We start from the raw sequence: 19,853 nt of genomic DNA, 5'->3' as shown, positions 1-19,853 counted from the left end.
ATTGCTGAATCAGTTGCACTTCTCTGACCTATGATATGAGGCTGCCTAACCTGCACTGGTTGGCATGGCTATAAAGTGAGGAAGTAGTGAGGTGGAGCCGACAAAACGGTTACCATGATTTCTCGCGAAATGAAACTAAACATTTCACCAACAATAACAACACCAGCACAGCAGTCCGAGTCGTCCGAGTCCAGCACATCATCACTTCCTGATCAGCTGTCTGCGACATCATATTCTGCGCTGTACTCGGATGGTTGCCAACGGCGCCGCCTTTGGGGAAATTACAACTTTTGCATTTTTCATGTTACTTTCCTTTTAGACTAAATTGAAACTTATGGCCATATCCTCCTATATATATCCAGCAGGTTGCATAGTGTAGTACCGTAGTTCAGTCAGTGAAGCAAGCAAGGATATAACAGTGTGGCGGCCATGTGTGTATTCAAAGACTTTCAGAAGACAGCATCAATCCTCCGATAGAATATAGGTAAGTCAAGTGGTTTAATAATTGTTATTAATGTAGGGATAAACAATTATAATTTAAAAAAAAGTAAGACTAATATATTTATTTCTAAGTCACTATAAAGTCTTAATTACTATAGTAGCCTACTGTATGCCTATGTAATAATTTAAAACGGATATGAATATGATTAGCATATTCATTGCCAATGGATTGTTATTTGTTGGGAACTTCAGCTTCATTTTAGATTTTGGGGAACAGAAGAAACTGAAACTTTTCTGAAAGTCCGTGAGATGTCTCAAGTCTGTGATGCGGTATCCATGGTTCACATGACGCTCGTAGCCTCGTACTTCATGACAGTCATGTTCCAGGGCTAGTGATGCGGTAGCCCGGTCAAGTGCTTTTAGCGAGTCTCTCACTAGTCAGTCAGTGTCAGTGAGAGACTCGCTGACGCACTGGACCAGGGCTAGTGATGCGGATGGTGTAGGGCGCAGGTCTGGCCAGGGCAATCAGACCCAGTCCCTCAAGTTGAAGTATTCTGATGAATTAAAAATCGTCATGGATTGGACCCTATTGTAAACAATGCTTTGCTTTTTCATGTCGTCCATATAGTTAACATTGGACAACACGACACGACACGAGTTTGACTACGCCTGTCCTGGTTCTCTAACATCTCAATGTCACAAAAAACTAAGCTTCAAACCTCCCAGAACAAACTAATCCGACTCCTTCTAGGCCTAGTAGGGCCCATGAGTCATGACTCATGACCCACCTTTATGCAACGCATTTTGATGGCATAGGATGGCTTTGATTGATTGATTGATTGAAGAATTTATTAACAGTTTGCAGAATTACAGTACATTTCAAGCACAAACTCAATACAAAGGCTGTTAACTGTGAGTGGACGACCCAATTAAGCATTACACTTGTTTCCAATAGGGTCCACCATGTTGCGGTAGAAGACAGAGTCAAGCAGTTGAACCTATACAGTACATGTATGTTCAGAAACATAAATTTGTACTACACATTGTACATCTCCTGTGTACAAACCCCATAGCTGATATGAGTGAGCTAAACAGTAAACGGGGAAATAAAAAAGAGACTGGTTTGCCAAGTGCATTTACACACACCTATTATTCCCCCTCTGCATTTCCATTCTAGAACCAGTGGGCAACTCAATTGAACAGTGGCCAGGGAGCTGTTGGGTCAGTGTCACAGCCAGGGATCCAATCTGGGATGAACCATTGACCTTCTAGTTCTCAGACGGCCTTCCCTGCCTCCTGATACCCAGCACAACGATCGATAACCAAGTGAGTGAGTCCGATCCATCAAGTACTGGGAAACCACCACAACATCTAAAGGAGGAGTAATTTAATTTCACATTCAATTGAAATTACTAATCCAAATAGCCAATTTGTGGATCCATGACATGAAAACATTTTAAAAACATAGTTTTTTAAAGGAATATTTCATAATCAGCTTGCATTCATCATGATCAAAAATATCTACACTTATTTCACGGCCTGTATGTCATATCATACAACAAAAGCTGTGGGTGTTCAGTTCAGTTCAGGTGGATCACAACCCATCACCACCCACCAGAAAACTGGTGGGCGTGTCTGTACACCCATGGTTCTACAAAGTTCAACATTACTTGTGACTTTATATAGCCATAAAAGAGGATGTGACCTGTGATGTCTAACCAAAATGAGTAATCTATCAAATTATTTGACTCATAGGTTGCATGTCTTCTCTGCTATTTTTTATCTATGGCCATGGCCAATATTTATCAGTTAGTTATATGCACTAAAGGATGACTCGCACACAGAACAATAAAGGAGTTCAGACTAGTCTGGATTTTAAATGTTTCTATTTGAGTCCTTACAGGGTGGTGCAAACAATGGTGACAAGTTTGACAACATTTCATTTCAATCTGAACTTGCAATCTGAAGCGCATCTCCGGCAGTTTTTCTTTCATATTGTAATCTAGCCTCCACACTTTGAAAGTCAAATATTATATTACCTAAAATGTCTGATATTCTCTACAGTGAACAATACCATCAGATGACATCATGGCAGCAGCACCGCTCTGGAAATGTGATGGACACTTCAATCAACTCCTGCAGACTTATGATTTCAAGTTTGCGTGTAAAGTTTGCAGCAAACCAGAATCAGATATCACCTACTCCCTTGTCAACCTTCAGCATGATTGTGTTTCATCACTTCTGTTAGCCAAGAAGAAAGAAAGTATGGTTAAATGGAGACATATAGCTCCCTTACCAGTGTATCCAAAACCTGAGAAGTATGTACTATGTAATTACTACAGAGAGGGAAAGGGATGTGCAGAACATTCAAACCGCTGCACGTATGCCCGAAGCACAGAGGAGGCAGAAGTGTGGAACTTACTGAAGCAAGGAGGGTTTACTTATGCAGAATTCATCACATGGTTAAAACAAAAACAAGGATTGCCTCCCAGACAAAGAAACCATGGGACTGACTCCACTGTGAAGGAGAAGATTCATCAGAAATTCCCTGGCCAGTTCATGGAACTCTGTGCAGATTGTTTCCACAGCACACCCAAATGTATCTCCATGAAGACCAGCACCTCATTGCACTGTTCCAGGCACAAGCATGTTTGGAAAGCAGCTCTAGTTCACCGTGCTCTCAACAGGAACAAATTGTGGGTGTACAATGAGATCAGGCCAAAGCCTGAAAAGACTATCCGTTCATGGTGTTTCTGTAACCATGTCAGAAATGGAAGGCAATGCCCGCACGGTGCTCAAGCATGTTGGTTTGTGCACAATGAGGTGGAGATGGCTGTGTGGACTGCGGAGAGCGAGACAGGTTTTAATCGCTCAGTCCTACTGACCCGTCCCCATAAACAGCAGCACAGTCCAGCAGCCTACCCATCTCAGACACAGCAGTATGCCTGCACAGCATGTGAACAGATATTCACCTCAAGGGGATGCTTTATGAACCACTGCAACACATTGCAGCACAGCACCAAAGTCAACGAGTTGAACAGCAAACCAGTAGAATGGAAATTCCGAGACCGGCCTCCTACCAATCAAGCCTACAAATTGTGTGAAAGGTACATTTGCTGTGTGCAGAAGTGCAGAAGTGCAATGTCCATACATTTTATAATCATATAATGTAATACCATTATGTGTTTGTTGTAGGGCTTGTCCGTGCACACTTGGTGATGCATGTGCGGATGCTCATTCAGAAGCTGAGCTGCAGGAATGGCGAAGACGAGACAAAGTGTTGCGAAGGAACCTCACTACTGCTGGAGAGCAAGGTCTACTCTCTTACCAGAGCAACCTCCTGAGGGAGTACAGAGATAACACCAATGAAAATTTAATTGTACGAACCACCGTTTAAGTTGTCACACACACACACACACACACGTAATTTGCCTTTCCTTCCACAAACTGGAACATTCTGCTAAATATATGGATTTACTCTTCTCTTTTTGTAATGCAGATGGCAGAGGAGGTTGCCGGTGTTACTGTGCACTGTGATAAGGAATTGATGGCCTTTGGTCAAATGGAAGAGATGCCGATGAAATGGCATTTCAAAATCCAGTCAGAGGTAGGTTTTTCTTTACACACTTACACTGCTGACCATTTGGTTGCCCTACGCATGATATGTTAGTACGTACTGTGCGTATGCCTATAGCGGCAGTGTCTTGAGTGTACAGGGTTTGATGAGGTCAGATGAGGTCAGTTCAACATAGCTCCATATATGGAGATCTATTGGGTGGCAGTGGGGGCAGTGTCTTGAGTGTACAGGGTTTGATGAGGTCAGATGAGGTCATATATGAAGCGTGTCACGAGGCATGACGGACGGACGGACTGACTGACAGGTTAGGCGTGACTGGCAGGTTTTGCAGGTTTTCATAGTAAACTGTGACCTACAGTCAATAAAACATTTACATTAAAATAATTGAACCTCAATACCACCAGAGGTATGTGCAAAATGATGTCATAACAGGTGTCTGGTGGTTATGTCTTGCTGCAGAGACAACTTGTGGAAGTTGCTTTATTGAAACAGGAGCCAGGAGCTTCATTTTCCCTTGGAGAAATCCGTTCCGAGCCCTGCACCTATGCCTCAGGTGAACAGTTCAAGAGCGCAGACATGACCTATGACATCACTGTGTCCGTTAAGGCCCTCAACCCAGGCCTGTACGAACAGTGGTTGGTGCTGGATTTTGACATGAGACCCGTGCTGCTGCAAAAGCTCAGGGTTAGGGTTGGACAGCCATCGTCAGTTGACATTTCAGAACCAAATTTGAACCGTGGGACGTCCTCTCAAAGTCTTGAACGCTGGCATCGGGGAAACCGAGTCATCATCCCATGTATAAACAGAACAGCAGACCAGGAAGAGCTGTTAAAGGAGTACAAGCCTCCTCAGATTAGTTTTCTTTACAAACCCACCAACATGAAGCAAACACCTCTGAGTCATGAAAACTACAAGGAGAGAATGCACCAGTTCCTGTATGATGAGGAATTGGCACAGGACCAGATTATTTCACAGTAAGTGAACATTAACAACCTAACCTTCTTAATTGTACAATAACTGTAATAATGTTGACCTCAACTTAAATTGTTCTCTATTTCATTTCAAAATTAGATTGAATATCCAAGGACCTGTTACCCTGTCAACTACACTCAATGATCTTCGTTATGGAGCAAAATTTGCCCTTCCAGGGGAGATGTTCTGTGCCATTGAAGTTCCCTATTCTCTCACCCCAGACACCTCTGAGGGACAGTTATTGAAACGAAGTGTCCATTCAGCTCTAATAGGCTCAATCTCTTCAGCTCAAAAGCAGAGTGGCAAGGTCTATGAAGCCATCATCCTCAGGGATACTACAAGTGAAAAGAAAATGCACTTACATTTGCCCAAAGTGTGCTGTTCAGAGCTCGAATTGCAGCCTGGCAAATGTAATGTAGAGATTCAGTTCCAATTGGATCGCCTCAGGTTCTGTGAGATGCATAAGGCTGTAGACCTCCTCCCAGACACACACCAAGTTTTGCCTAATCTCAAGCACATCCATTCCTTTGTGAGTAAAAAGCAGTATCCCCCCAGTCTCAATTCTAAACAGCAAGCAGCAATGGCATTCATTGCTGCAAATGAGGGAACCCAGAGCAATGCCCCCTTCCTCATATATGGACCATTTGGAACTGGAAAGACCTTCACGCTTGCAACAGCAGCCAAAGAACTGTCTCTACAGCCACAAAATAAAGTGCTGATCTGCACGCAAACAAACAGGTAATTCAGAATGGTGTGACTCTGGTGTGATTAAAGCAAACTTGTCAACGAAGCAGTTGTAACTATAGTACCACCTACATGGTCCAATGTGTTTTTACCATAGAGAAGGGATGTTTACTCTATATGATTCACTTCATTATTATTAATTTTTCGGTAAATGAATAATTATTATTAAGATAGCACAGTGGTTAGCACTATAGTTTATAGTTCTCATAGTGAGAAGATCCTGGCTATGTAAAATGATTAGTAATTAAACTCAAAGAGCAAACAACATTAATTGACGGGTGCTTGGATGACGAAGGGCTGAAGTACCTGTCCATCACTGAATCTAGGCCGGGCTTTGAATCCATTATCAAACAAATGATTTAATTGTAAATTCAGATACATTAAGTACTACACATTAATACGCCACGTAGAATTTTAATTATCAGTACATTTATGAACCATTTCAGTGAATTAATGAAATGAATGTTCATCTGCGATCCATTCAATGATTAAAACTTGTCCATTGTCTTCTTATTTTTTTCTTAGCTCTGCTGACTTGTATGTGACAAGGCATTTCCATGATTATGTCCAGTCTGGTCATCTTGAAGCCAAACCTCTTCGAATAAAGGCAGAGGAAGCAAAGTACAGCACAACTGGTCCAATCACTTTGCAGTACTGCCATTTTTCAAAGGACCGAATATTCCTGTTACCAGATAAAGGCACAATAGATCGCCACAGAATCGTGATAACAACTACTTCAATGGCACAACACTTTCATGACCTAAAGCTGCCTAGTGGCTACTTCACCCACATTCTGATTGATGAAGCCTCCCAGATGCTGGAATGTGAAGCCCTGATGCCTCTTGGTCTGGCTGGGCCAAACACCAGAGTTGTTTTAGCCGGAGATCACATGCAGATGGGACCCAAGCTCTTCTCAGTGGAGGACGACCAGCGTTCTAATCACACGCTTCTGAATCGACTGTTTCACTTCTATCAAAGCCAAAGGAGTGATGCTGCTCTGAAACACAGAATCATTTTCAATGAGAACTACCGTTCAACAAAAGAAATAGTGGATTTTGTTGCCACACATTTTTATGTTGGTAAAATCGATGTCATTAAGGCTGCAGGAAATGTTCCAGCGCATCCAAACAGCCATGTCCTCGAGTTCCACCATGTTCGAGGAGAATGTCACTTAGATACCACTTCTATGTCATGGTGTAATGGAGAGGAAATCACAAAGGTTGCTGAAATCATACAGAATGTTCTCAGCACCTGGCCTGCATGCACATGGGGCGAGCAAGACCAACGTTCAATATGTGTTCTGTCTGATGGATGCCAGGTAAGATATTCTGTCATATGCATTTGTGAACATTGTAATAACCAATGCAGTGGAAAATGATACCATATTCTTTTACCTTTATGTACAGGTTTCACTAATAAGACAAGAGCTTCGCAAGAGAAACCTCCGGGATGTGACAGTTGAAAATATTGCAAATGTTCAAGGTATTTGGAGAGAAAACTATAAAGGGCATTTGGAATAAGATTATGCTTTGATATCTTTATCATTGATGCTTTTGTTTTGATTTCTCAACAGGCAAACAGTTCAGAATAATTGTTATGACAGCTGTTCAGACCCGTGACAGACTTCTATTATCTGACTCACATTATCCAGAATTCTTCAATGATCCATGTGTTCTAAACACAGCCATGACCAGGGCTCAGTCCAAAGTGGTTGTAGTTGGAGATGCTGCTGCTCTCTGCAACTTTGGAAAGTGCTCCAGAATCTGGAAGGACTACTTAGAGCACTGCATCAGCAAACAAAGTGTACATCCAGCAACCCTTACCGAAGATATTTTGGCAAAAGAGGCAATAGAGATTTCTAATTTCCTTAAAGATTCCAGAGATGACAACAGTGACAGTGAATCATCAACATCTGAGATACCTGATATTGATGACCCCATATTGAGGGAGCTTCTTGACGAGGATAAAGATGTACGTGTAGATGTAACATCAGAGGGTCTACTGGATATTATCCAAGATGAACAAAGTGTCCATCAACATGACCTAAGCCATCACGAAGACCTTCAATTAAGCCAGCATTACTCCAGACAGCACCATTTGAGTAATTACAAACACTGCACCTTGTTCATGAGGAGGTTTGATTCAGGCTATGCCATACCCATCGATGATACCTCCCTCCGCATTAATATAAAGGGAAGAGCAAACATTGGTCATGCATTCCCTGGAGATCAGGTGGATGTGGAGATAACAGATGCTGACTGCTGTCCTCATACTGGGAAAGTTGTAAGAGTGATCCATTCAGAATTAGCTTCCAAGCAGTTTGTGTGCACGGTTGAGCATTATGATTTCCAAGTAATGACACCAATCAACAAGTGCATACCAAAGATTTACACACCAAGCTGGAAGGACAAACCAAACCACATTGCTGTGCGAAGTCATACAGACTATAAGCCTGTGAGATTTGTGAAAATAAATGAAGAATCAAGGAGAAACTGTCTCTTCGTTGTTCAAGTCTTGAAGTGGCGGGAGAGATTTCGATATCCCTTGGGAATTGTTGTACAAGTCCTCCCTAAAGTCACATCCTTAGATGCTGGTCTTAAAGTGTTGGATATTGAGTATCAACTCCAACGTCTTCCTCCTCCTGAGTTCCTTGAAAGTGATATGCGTGCAGACTTGAAAAACCGAAAAGACTATCGAGAAATCACAACCTTCACAATTGATCCCGCACATTCTATGGATCTCGATGATGCAATTAGTGTGAGAGACTTGGGTAGTGACTATGAGATAGGAGTTCATATTGCTGATGTTGCTAGCCTTGTACCCAAGGATAGCCAAATAGACAAATATGCACAGCAAAATGGAACCACATTTTATCCCCCTGGGCCTGTCAGGGAGCCTGCGTACATGTTCCCGGATAGTTTGACCTCCAATTTCTTCAGTCTGTTACCTGAGGCTGAGCGAAATGCCATATCCCTGATGGTGAAGATTGATAAAGAAACCAACTGCATCAAGGACAGGGAGTTTTCTCTCTCTGTGATTCGCTCAGACAGAAAGCTGTCATATGATGAAGCTGAAAACATTCTCCAAATTTCCAAAACAGACAACCAAAGATTTGATACCTTGGAGGACTGTGTTGCCATTGCTTGTCAATTCTCTGAGATTCACAGGAAAGCCAGGAAACAAGATGACTGGTGCTATAAGATGGCCGATGAGGATGATGTTATTGGCAGACGACGGGCACACATGATGGTGGAAGACCTGATGATCATGTATAATAATGCTGTTGCTGATTGGCTGTTGAACATTGACAGCATGGGGAGCTGTACCCCTCTTAGGTGCCAAGACAAACCAAGTGCAAAAAGGCTTTACCGACTAAAGGAAAGATTCAGTGCATTTATTCCCTTGTCAATCCATTTCAGTTGCTTGACTGAGCATATTGACAGTGCTGCAGCAATGCAAGAAAAAGACATTGAAGACTTCCAGCATCACCAGGGGCCTCCTCACCAGATGACATCGGCTGAGAGCGACATGGCTCATCAGGATGAACAGGTGATGACTCCAGAGGCATTTTCTGTTTTAACCTCTGTCATGAGACATATTGAGTCAGCTGTTACAAGCCAGGACATTCCCAGGATCCTGGATCTAGTGACAACATCTGATATTTACCCTCAACTACAGCCTTTGTTGATTGAGCTGAGAAGGTCCAACAATAAAGCCAGTAATTTACGCTCCAACTCAACTCAGCTGTCCAGAGTTGGTCACTATGATCTTCAGCTCGACTGTTACACCTGGGCCTCCTCACCCATCCGACGGTACATAGATGTCATTGTTCAGAGAGTTATGCACTCTGCACTTGAAAACACAGCAGTGGAGTTCACCGAACATGACATTAGCCAGTGCTGTGTGAGTTTTTTACAAAAATCTGATCAACAGTCAAAGTACGAAAAGACGGCTCAAAGTCTGAAAATGGCTGCCAAGCTTAATGATCAAAGTGCAAGAAAGGTTGCTTTTGTCATTGATGCCTCCCCAGGTGGCAAGAACTTAAGTGTGTCTCTTCCATTGAACCGAAAATCCTTTTCAGATTCCATCCAAATAAACTACAGGGATATGCAGTTAGCTGACCAACCGCAGCATGAGGAAGATGGCAATTCAGTGGTTTTGGAATGGTTGAGAAGAGTTTACTCCTTCACTAATGAACACATCCGCAGTGATCTGCAACAAGAGGGGCCCAGAGCACTTGTTACAACAGTCCCGGTGGACATGTGGCAGGATATGCTGTCATCAGTCAAACAAGGAAACCACACAAGCATGTGTCAGACTCTCCATGACATCAGTTTCCAGGTTAAACAGCAGGGGGCTTCAAATCGATGCCAGTTCAAAGATAGGTTACAGCCATCTAAGACCAATCCAAATCCTGACCACTATTTTGGATTGTCCCTGACAGTAAAACCAGGTGATACGCTGCAGGTGCAGCTTGGCACAGACACAGTGAGGGGAATGTTAGTGCCTGTGATCCAGATGCTTATTGTACATGACAGGTTTGAGATTTGCCTAGAGCACTCAAAACACCCGACTGTCTGTTTCTCAAAATATGCACTCCATTCCTCAAGGCCAACGTACCCCACATACATGGAGTATCAGAAAATATGGATACCATTGTGTGAGATGGAGGCCGCCTCCAGTGCGGTTGCAGAAAATGAGAGCATTGTCATTGAAGATGTTCAGCTGACATGGCAAAGCAAGGACAGCCATCTCATGGGCTCCTTCCAGTTACCACTTGAGAAGAAAAAAGAATGGGCCATAAATTGTGACCTCAGACATGTCTTCCTGTGCATTCGCCTGAGGGATCTAGACTATAGTGTCCATCGAGATTATTCATCAGCCCAGAAAGAAGCAGAGACCACTGACCTCACAGAAGTCCCATCTCTCATCTGGGTTGCTCATGGTATTACCACCAAGGAAACGGGTGAAGAAGAGGAGGAAAAAGACTATGTTGAGATTCACTTCCGGATAAATCATATGTCCATGGATTTTCCTAATGGAAAAATCTCAAGGAGTTCAAAATTCACCGTGGAATTGATCCCCCAAATGTTACCGGATGTGTAAGTAATGAATACATTTTGAAACAATAGCTTGGCATTTATGAATTGGTAGTAAAAAAAAAAAGAAATTAAGCCATCTGACCCACTGTGATCAATGCCAACTAGTTAGCTATGGTTATTACAGTTGAACTTGAACTTTTTTATAATGGGTTTGGTGAGGTCAAAGTTAGACCGAGTAAGGATATGGCAGAGCATTCAGAATGTCTGATGCCTTAATATGCACTGCTTTTTTCCAATCCATAAGTATTTTGCTTTGTTGCTTTATAGACGCAAAGAAAATGCAGTTGTAAATCTCAGAAAAGCAAACCAACTGGTAAAGAATATTGCCCTGGGCAAGAGAATCATCTCAGGTAGCGTGTTTTTGTTGTTGTTTTTGCAATATTATTTTTAGTAATACTTCAGATTTAGTAATACTGAATTCAACTCATTAACATTATTTGTATAATACTTTTGAAGGACCTATAGCCAAAAAACAGATGCCTACCAGATTTGAGATAAAAGATCATCCAGTCAGTTTCCCAATGCTGAATAACAGCCAGACCAAAGCCATACGAGAAGCCCTCACAAACCCCTTCACTGTAATTCAGGGACCTCCAGGTAAGCCTAAAGTAATTTGATGTTGTTCGGTTTTGTTAGCCTTTTTGGTTGCTATATTAATCTAAATTCGTTTTTTTAAATGCTATGAAAGTGTGAGGGACCGGGTTAATGTGTAAATTGTTGATTTTTGTTTTTCAGGGACAGGAAAAACAGTTGTCGGAGTCCACCTGGTTTATTGGTTCTTCAAGCAAAACAGGAAGCGCATTTTGTACTGTGGGCCATCGAATAAATCTGTGGATGTTGTTGCTGGTAAGCGTCATGTAAATTATTTTAAATTATTAAAAAATTGTTTTCAAATTCCCAGATGTGTTTTCACTAACTGAAGTCCATTCATTTATTAAAGTTCAAGTTCTGAAACTGAAGGAGGTGCTGAGACCACTTCGTGTTTATGGTGACCAGATGGAGATGCTGGAGTTTCCCTATCCAGGAAGCAACCTGAGGCTGTCCCGCCATTATGTCAGGGAGGAGAAACCAAACGCTGACCTTAGGTAGCATTCACCTTTCACAACAGACCGCCAGAATATTTTATTTGTAAGATAGGATATTTGCACAGTGTTGAATATGCGGCTGCTTAACTGGGTTTTTTTTCCCACATTTGTGACAGGGTGTGTTAAGCTCTAATGCAGTTTGATGGCTAGTCGCCGGTTCAATTCCAGAGCCGCTGGGTGTCTCTTTCTCCCTGTTTCCTGTCACTCTCCACTATATCCAAACAAGACAATGAAGGTCTCTGACAATAAAAACTAGTATCAATCATGTCTATTATGAAAGTATAACATTTCTTCTCAGGTCCATCACATTACATCATCTCATTCGGGAGCCAGAGAATCCGTTTTCCTCTGAAATACGTTCCTTTGATGCAAGAATTAAAAGGCAGGAGGACCTCTCTGATGAAGAGATAGAGAGGTACAGTATCTTTAGGTGGCCATTGAGTCATTTCTTTGCACTCATGTGCACTGTCATGCTGATAGTGCTTTTAGTAAGACATTGATATTATTCCTGCCAACTGTAATTAACAGATATCTTTTTTCATTCTCTTTTCTTTTTTGTAGCTACAAGAAACTCCTATATGATGCTAAGCTCTATGAGTTGCAAAGGCATGACATTGTCCTCTGCACTTGCACTTCTGCATCCAATCCACTCATTTCAACACTACACTTCCAGCAGATCATCATTGATGAGTGTGCCATGGCAACAGAGCCCGAAGCCTTCATCCCTCTTGTCGCCCATAACCCTGAACAGGTAATTTAACACCAGTTCCAGTATAAATGTATTGTATACATCTATGTAAACATTTAGATATTGGGATTGAATGCACCTAAAACATACATCCTGCCTGGCCTGCATAATGATATGGAAACAATGCCAGTAGTTTTCTTATGCTTACCTAGTCTCATTGGCTTTTAACAACATCCGATCCGAGGGCCCTAGCCCCTCCTATATACAGGTTTAATGTTTGTGTTTAGTTCAATGTTTGTTTTAAAAACACCATTGACAATGAAGAGAAAATGTACGTCATCTTGTCCCCAACACAAACATTAAATGCCATTAACAATAAAGATAATTGTCTCCACCAGGCCGAAGGCATGGGGAGAGAGTATGTTTTGCACTCCGTCCGTGTGTGTGTGTGTGTGTGTGTCCATCCGTGTGTGTGTCCGTCCGTGTGTGTGTCCTTCCGTCCGTCCGTTACCAGCTAATCTCCCACTCCCTGGATGCCAACGATGAACCTCTGCCCCGCATTTTCCAGAACGGCCTGTTATAGCGCCACCAGGAGGCCGACTTTTGTACAACACATTTTTTGATATTACTCCTCCAGATTCTGTCCAACAATCTCACAAATCGTTACACAGTATCTCTATGGTCATGTGCTCAAGTCGGATCTGTCCGATATTTCATATTCCATCCTAATTGGCTATAATTGGCTTTCACAGTTTGCAAGATTGCCCCGTTTTGAACAAAAGCCTCAAATCATGAACACAGCATGCAATTTACGTGAAATCTTTCACACATTTTCTTACTAGGCTGAGGAATATATCCCACCCTTTTCACATTGGCCTGTTATAGCGCCACCAACAGGTTGATTTTTGCAAAACACTTTTTTGGAACAAAATGCCTCAAATCATCCAATTGCCATCAAAGGCAAACATGTTTATATTACTCCTAAACATTTTGCCAAACATCTCACACAGTCCTATCCTCCTGGTGGAGACCTGTGCCCAGAAGGGCACTTTTTCTAGTTTAATGTTTGTTTTGACACCGTTTGTTTTATATCATCATTATATCATCTAATCATAGCAACATGAGTTAGACTTTAATATATTAGAGTTAGATTAATAGAGGATACACGTAAAACATACCTGTACTGTATGTATGAGTCGTTGTATTGTCAGGAAAAAAATCACACCTGTGTGAAGTGAGGGGCACTAATATATTAAAGTCTAACTCATGTTGATTAGGTGATGTAATGGTGATGTAAAACAAACGGTGCTAACACAAACATTAAATGCCATTAACAATAAAGAGGCAATATGACGTAATGAGGAACAATATTTTCCCTTCAATGTCAATTTCGTTTTTAAAACAAACATTGAACTAAAAACAAACATTAAACCTAGCGCCCCTCAAATAATTTTTTACCCCTCTATCACACGGAACTATGTTTTTTGTGTTCATATCACTACGCCCAAAAAATAGAGGGGTCAAAGTTGAACGAAAGTTGCACTAATATTTTTGAAATAGTTAGTTAGTTAGTTTTGTGAATTAATTTACTTTTACTGCGTGGCCCCAGTGCCCCCCACAAAATGAACGGAACTACTTAATATTGACCAAAACCAGAGCAGAACTCCCACCACGGGACTCAGGCAATCAATTAATACAGTTGCAACCACTATATTAATGGCAAGTATTTCATACAGCTTAAGTTAACAAATCTGAACTATCCCTTTAAATGCCATTGACAATGAATAGACAATTTTAAGTGTTCGTGTAAACACAAACATTGCGTAACACAAACATTGAAGACAAAGGTGAGGACGCAAATTCTGATTGGCCGGAATGAGATGATGTATGATGATGTACAATGATAAGAGCGCCCCTCACTTCACACAGGTGTGATGTTTCTGTTTGGATTTAGTCTACATTGTGCTCAGTGTACAGTTTCCTGTTTAACTCCAACACTACTCAGTAAAATTCATAACAACTGCCCCACATGGAAAATATAATATATCAAAATATATAATACGCCACAAAAAACATTAAGAAACGTAAGTGTGGATGGTAATCTGCTCAAGTTAAAATAGTGGCATAATGAGTACATTATTGCACCAATAATGAGCCTTGGTGAGACTACAATGATTCCCTGTCTTCCAGATCGTTTTACTGGGTGATCACAAGCAGCTGCAGCCCATTGTCAACTGCGATCTTGTATCAAGACTTGGGATGAACAAATCTCTGTTTGAGCGATACATGGAAAAGGCCTTGATGCTTGACACCCAGTACAGAATGGTGAGTTGGTGTGTATGCAATACATGTGATAGAATGACTCATGACAATCATTTTGACTCCCTTATTCAACTTTATACACCTGTTATTTCAGCAATTATGTGCTCACGGCACAACATTTGTTGAATATTGTTCTTTTGTGGTCTAATTTGTTACTTGTGTGTTGTTTAAGCACGAGAGTATATGCAAGTTCCCCTCCATGGAGTTTTATAATGGCCAACTTAAGACTGCCACAACTGTGCAAATAACCAGTGTGCTTCTGAATGAGTCTGGACCTACACCTATCATCTTTGGGCATGTGAATGGACAGGAGATTGGCCTGGTGGTCTCCACACAACACGGCAATGAGAACTCCAAGGCCAATGAAAAGGAAGCAGAACAAACGGTAGGCTTAAGGGAAATCTATGTCATAATAATGATAATATTATTAATGATAAATTTAATACATTTTATTTGCATAGCATTTTTCAAAACAATGTAAAAACAAAGTTCTTTACTTAAACAGGATCAAACAAACATCAAACACACAGGCAGCAATTTCAAGTGAAAATACAACTACTACTGTATACTGTATGTAGAGGTTTAAAAGTTAGTATTAAAAACTGCCAAGAGAAGGGATGAATGTAAGACAAAAAAAAGACAATGAAAGGCTCATTCATAGTCTGGATTTTCGGTGGTGAGGTGACCACCGGAGCTGAAATAACGTTGAGCGGTGGTGAGTAAAAACAGAGAGAAGGGCTGGGGCGGTGGCGGTGCTTTGCTCTTCACCGCGGCTCGTGACGTCATGTTGCAGTTCGGTGGTCACCTCACCACTGAAAATCCAGACTATGAATGAGCCTTAAGATGAAGTCAGTAAGAAACTTAAAAAAATGGTCAACTAAATAACAGGTGAGGATAAAAGCGATAAATGGATCATAGAAAGGCTTTCGCTATTGTTTTGTCTATTACTGCCTAAGGTGCCGTTTAAGTTAATTTTGAAACACAACCTTTTAGGTGCGTGTTGCTTCACTACTGATCAAACAAGGAGGAGTGAAAGCAGAAGACATTGCCATCCTAACACCCTACAACGCCCAGGTGGCCAAGATCAATGAAATCATGACCAGGGAGGGTGTCCGAGGTGTCACTGTTATCACTATTGCAAAAAGCCAGGGTAAGGTTGTTAACTAATACTAAACACATTCATTGTGATACTTTCCCATTTGAATTATGAGGTAATGAATAGCATGTAATAACTTAACCACTTAAACCCTGTATGTATATGTACTTTGTTGACTGGACTGCCAGGTGTCTACTCTATACTACACCCCCCTCCTCCTCTAACCCGAATTGCAATGCATTATGAACCGAATATTTGGCACAGAATAGAGACGCTAGCATTCAAGTGATTAAAAGTATTGCTAAATTTGGGCTGCCAACAGTGCAATAGACAATAAGAATGTATTTCCCTCTGACTAAAGGCTACACTAAACAAATAATTAACATCTAATTTATACTCTGTCATACGACAATGTCACATGCCAGAAATAGCAGATCTACAAGCTCACCACAAGATGCAAGATTGTAGATCTGCTCAGCGCAGGACACTATCATATGACTAATACACTGTAAACCAGGCTTGAGCATATCTCCATTCTTTTACAACAGGGAGTGAATGGCGTTACGTGATCATATCCACTGTGCGTTCGTGCCCTAAAGATGACATTGATCCGTATCCTCCCAAGGCGTGGCTCATCAAGAGGCTTGGCTTTGTCATGGATCCTAACCAAATGAATGTGGGCATCACTCGAGCACAGCATGGGCTGTGTATCATCGGTAAGAACAGTAGGCCAATGCACTACTGTTAATTACAATATACAATTAAGCACTATTGTCATTGACGAGGTGTCAAGAGATTATATTGGCATTTCCTCTCTCTCTTGGTCTCGTGGGTGATGTCAAAATACCAGGTTGAGCTCACTGTTCATGTTCAATTAAAGTTAAACTACGGTAAAAGAAAATAGATATATAACCTAAGAAATTCCCCCGTTTCCCATTTATTGGGTCATTTCAACTTGATTCATTTCATTGTCTGTTACACAGCAAGTGATAATTTGTGTGCTGTGAGTATTGAATGAACACTCAGGATTTGTCTGTTTTGACGGGTCTTTTCCAGGTAACAGAGAGTTGTTGTGGTGCAGTTCACTGTGGAAGAGGTTGCTAAAGCATTACTGGGAACACAACTGTGTGCTGGATTCTGCTATGGACATTCAGGTTCGGAACATGCGACTAAAAGCCAGTAAGCCAAAGAAACTTTGGTGTTAAATACTGGAATACTGGAAATTAAACCCTGATGGTAGGCATTTCACCTGTCAATGAAGGAATTCTGGATAAATCTGAATCTTGAGGCAAAAGATTTGTACTCTTTGTATTTGTAAATTTACACATTACATGAGCTCACAGGAGAAGTGCATTAAATACAGAGATTGGTGGTCAAGCAGCTCTCCTAAAAGCAGGAATCGGACCATATTTATACACATAGATAAGATGGACCTGCACCACAGAGCCAAGCAGTAGTCAACAATAAATCTCAGGGCGACATACAGTAGCATCTTGGAATATTCATACTGCTAGCCTTATCATATGACATCCACTGACATATCACAAGGAGAAGGAAAAATAACATCAGGTCAAGATAACTCCTCACACAGTACACAAGAAAGCATGGCCATATTCCATACAACAGTTAAACTATTTAATTTGTTACACACGGTTTGTATTTTATCCTAACATGCTGTGCTCTGCACCGTTCCAGTCAAGTCTTATTCACATGCATGTCATCAAAAAGCTGTATGATATGGCATGGAGAGATATTTAAATAAAAAGTGATGGTTAGGTTATGCTTATTAACAAGAATACAGATTCCACTGAATTAAGCATTTGAGGTATACATTTGAACACTTTGTGCAAGTGTTTTGTTTTGTGCTTTACTGAACTGGTTGTGTCTGAGACACCAAATGTAGTTCTCATGATGTACACAAGAGGGCATATAGCATAAGCACATGAAAAATTAGACTGGTGAAAACTGTATATTTGCACCTATTTGGGCATGTTGTATATATATTAGATACAGTAATACCTCAGCTGTGTCTACCTTTATAACTTTTATGCAAAACTTGAACCTTTATGTTTTATTCTTTATTTAACAATGTACTACAGTTGTAGCTACTTGCAAAAAAGTATTTTAATACTATTTCACTTATTTTTCTTTCTATGGAAAGTTGAGTCTGAGCCCCCAGACCAAAAATGTAATTACAGGTAATGATGTAGAGGCCTACATTGTTATCTAGTAGCCTATATGACAATAAATTTGAACTTGTTTTATTCTCTTTGAAAAGTTGACATGTTAATGGCGTTTAATTTGTATACATCACAAAGGATATAATATCACAATTTTGTAGGATTTTTGATGATTAGAGCCTATGTACTGTATGTTGGTTCAAAATCCTAATACACATTTGAAGAAGGCTGACATAAATATGCATTTCCACACTCCTGTATGGTGTTTATGTTAAAATGGCACGATTTCTTTCTACTCAGTCTGTGTCTCATAGGAGGGCTGTGGGCAGTTCAGAAACCTTTCCACCAGTGACATCATCGCTAACTTTTCAGGACTAGAAAGCCTGCAGCTTCTATTAGCTTGGATTCCCCATCGATGATGTCACTGGTGGACGGGTTTCTGAACCCAAAAAAATCATCCAACGATGACAGTTTTGGGTCTGAGAGGCTAAGTCTCATGAAATGGTCTGTCGCAAATGGCGAATAAATGGACCTCGATATGAAAAGGGTTGAAAAACACTGGTCTACACCAATTTACTGAGCTTGGTTTAACTCGTCTATGTCTGCTGTCAGGTTAGAATTTTTTTTCAAGTCACAAGCTCTTACAAAAATCACACTGAGGTGAGGAGCTCTCTTATCATACATCACATTCTGTGCTCAGCCAATCAAGTCATCACAAATGTCATTATGGGCATCCGTAAAATCATTGTCGTTCACTTTCTGCCCTCAGTTTTATCCCCAATATGTACTTTGCTCAGCCAATCAAATAGTGTGTTCACAGTACAAACAGACAAAGCTGGGCCTATGAGGGGCTAGCATCCCATCTGAAACGTTTTCAAATCTTTGAATATATATATTTTTGAGTGGTGTAAACCACTCCTACAACTGGCTTTTGTGTGCAGAAAAAAATGAGCATGGTTGCTATGTTCAAAATAATTTCTGACGTAATTAAATCACACCCGGGTGAACTGGATGACCGTAGCAACCGTGGTCATTTCTTCTGCACAAAAAAAGCCAGTTGTGAAATCACATCCGGGTGTGATTTCATTACGTCAGATCAGAGCTGATCAGGCTACATAATACCTTAACTTATATAATACCTCACATCGGACAAAAACTCCAGCTGAATCAACCTTACACCACTCAGTTCACACGGGTGTGATTTTTTTTTTTAAACAAAACATTTTTAACAAAGTATATGCTTGAGTGTTCTTGAGATGGGGGTTGCCAAACAAATGCATATAATTTTGGGGGTCCATGAAAAAAGCATGTTATACTTTAGCTATTGAAAAATAGCAGATCTACAAGCTCACAGTGCTGCGCTACGACCTTGTAGATCTGCTATTTTTGCAAATGTGCACGTTTTTAACTCAAATCTTTGCTTATGGGGGGGTCCCTGGAAAAGCATATTTTTAATCTGCAGCCAAATACAGATAATTCTGGGGGTCCTTGACATGAAAAAAGTTGAGCATAGAAAGGTTTTTCAGAAAATGTTTAGGATTTAGATTTTTTTTTTTTTTTAGAATCTGCCTCAGGTGGGTTAATGGGTTAAGAGGTGGCAGTAGCCCCTTTTGGCATCTATTTTTTTTAATATCTATGAGAGGTGG

At 40.9% G+C, this 19,853-nt stretch overlaps 1 protein-coding gene across 1 annotated transcript; it reads left to right on the top strand.

Moving 5' to 3' along the window:
• Positions 1-3,270: 3,270 nt before the first annotated feature.
• Positions 3,271-19,495, top strand: helz2a (helicase with zinc finger 2a; the record flags this gene model as incomplete). Its single annotated transcript, XM_079510623.1, has 20 exons — positions 3,271-3,548; positions 3,637-3,820; positions 3,941-4,048; positions 4,478-4,992; positions 5,090-5,728; positions 6,260-7,052; positions 7,141-7,216; positions 7,308-10,836; positions 11,104-11,186; positions 11,293-11,433; positions 11,572-11,682; positions 11,777-11,921; positions 12,220-12,336; positions 12,483-12,672; positions 14,800-14,934; positions 15,104-15,316; positions 15,925-16,081; positions 16,576-16,743; positions 17,084-19,015; positions 19,442-19,495. The coding sequence occupies 19 exons, from the start codon at positions 3,271-3,273 to the stop codon at positions 17,230-17,232; spliced, it is 7,731 nt and encodes a 2,576-aa protein (XP_079366749.1). The 3' UTR covers positions 17,233-19,015; positions 19,442-19,495.
• Positions 19,496-19,853: the final 358 nt, after the last annotated feature.

Source organism: Electrona antarctica (assembly GCF_951216825.1).
Source record: "Electrona antarctica genome assembly, chromosome: 9".
NCBI lineage: Eukaryota > Metazoa > Chordata > Actinopteri > Myctophiformes > Myctophidae > Electrona > Electrona antarctica.
Note: the sequence above shows the minus strand (reverse complement) of the source record. Positions and strands in the feature narration are given on the sequence as shown.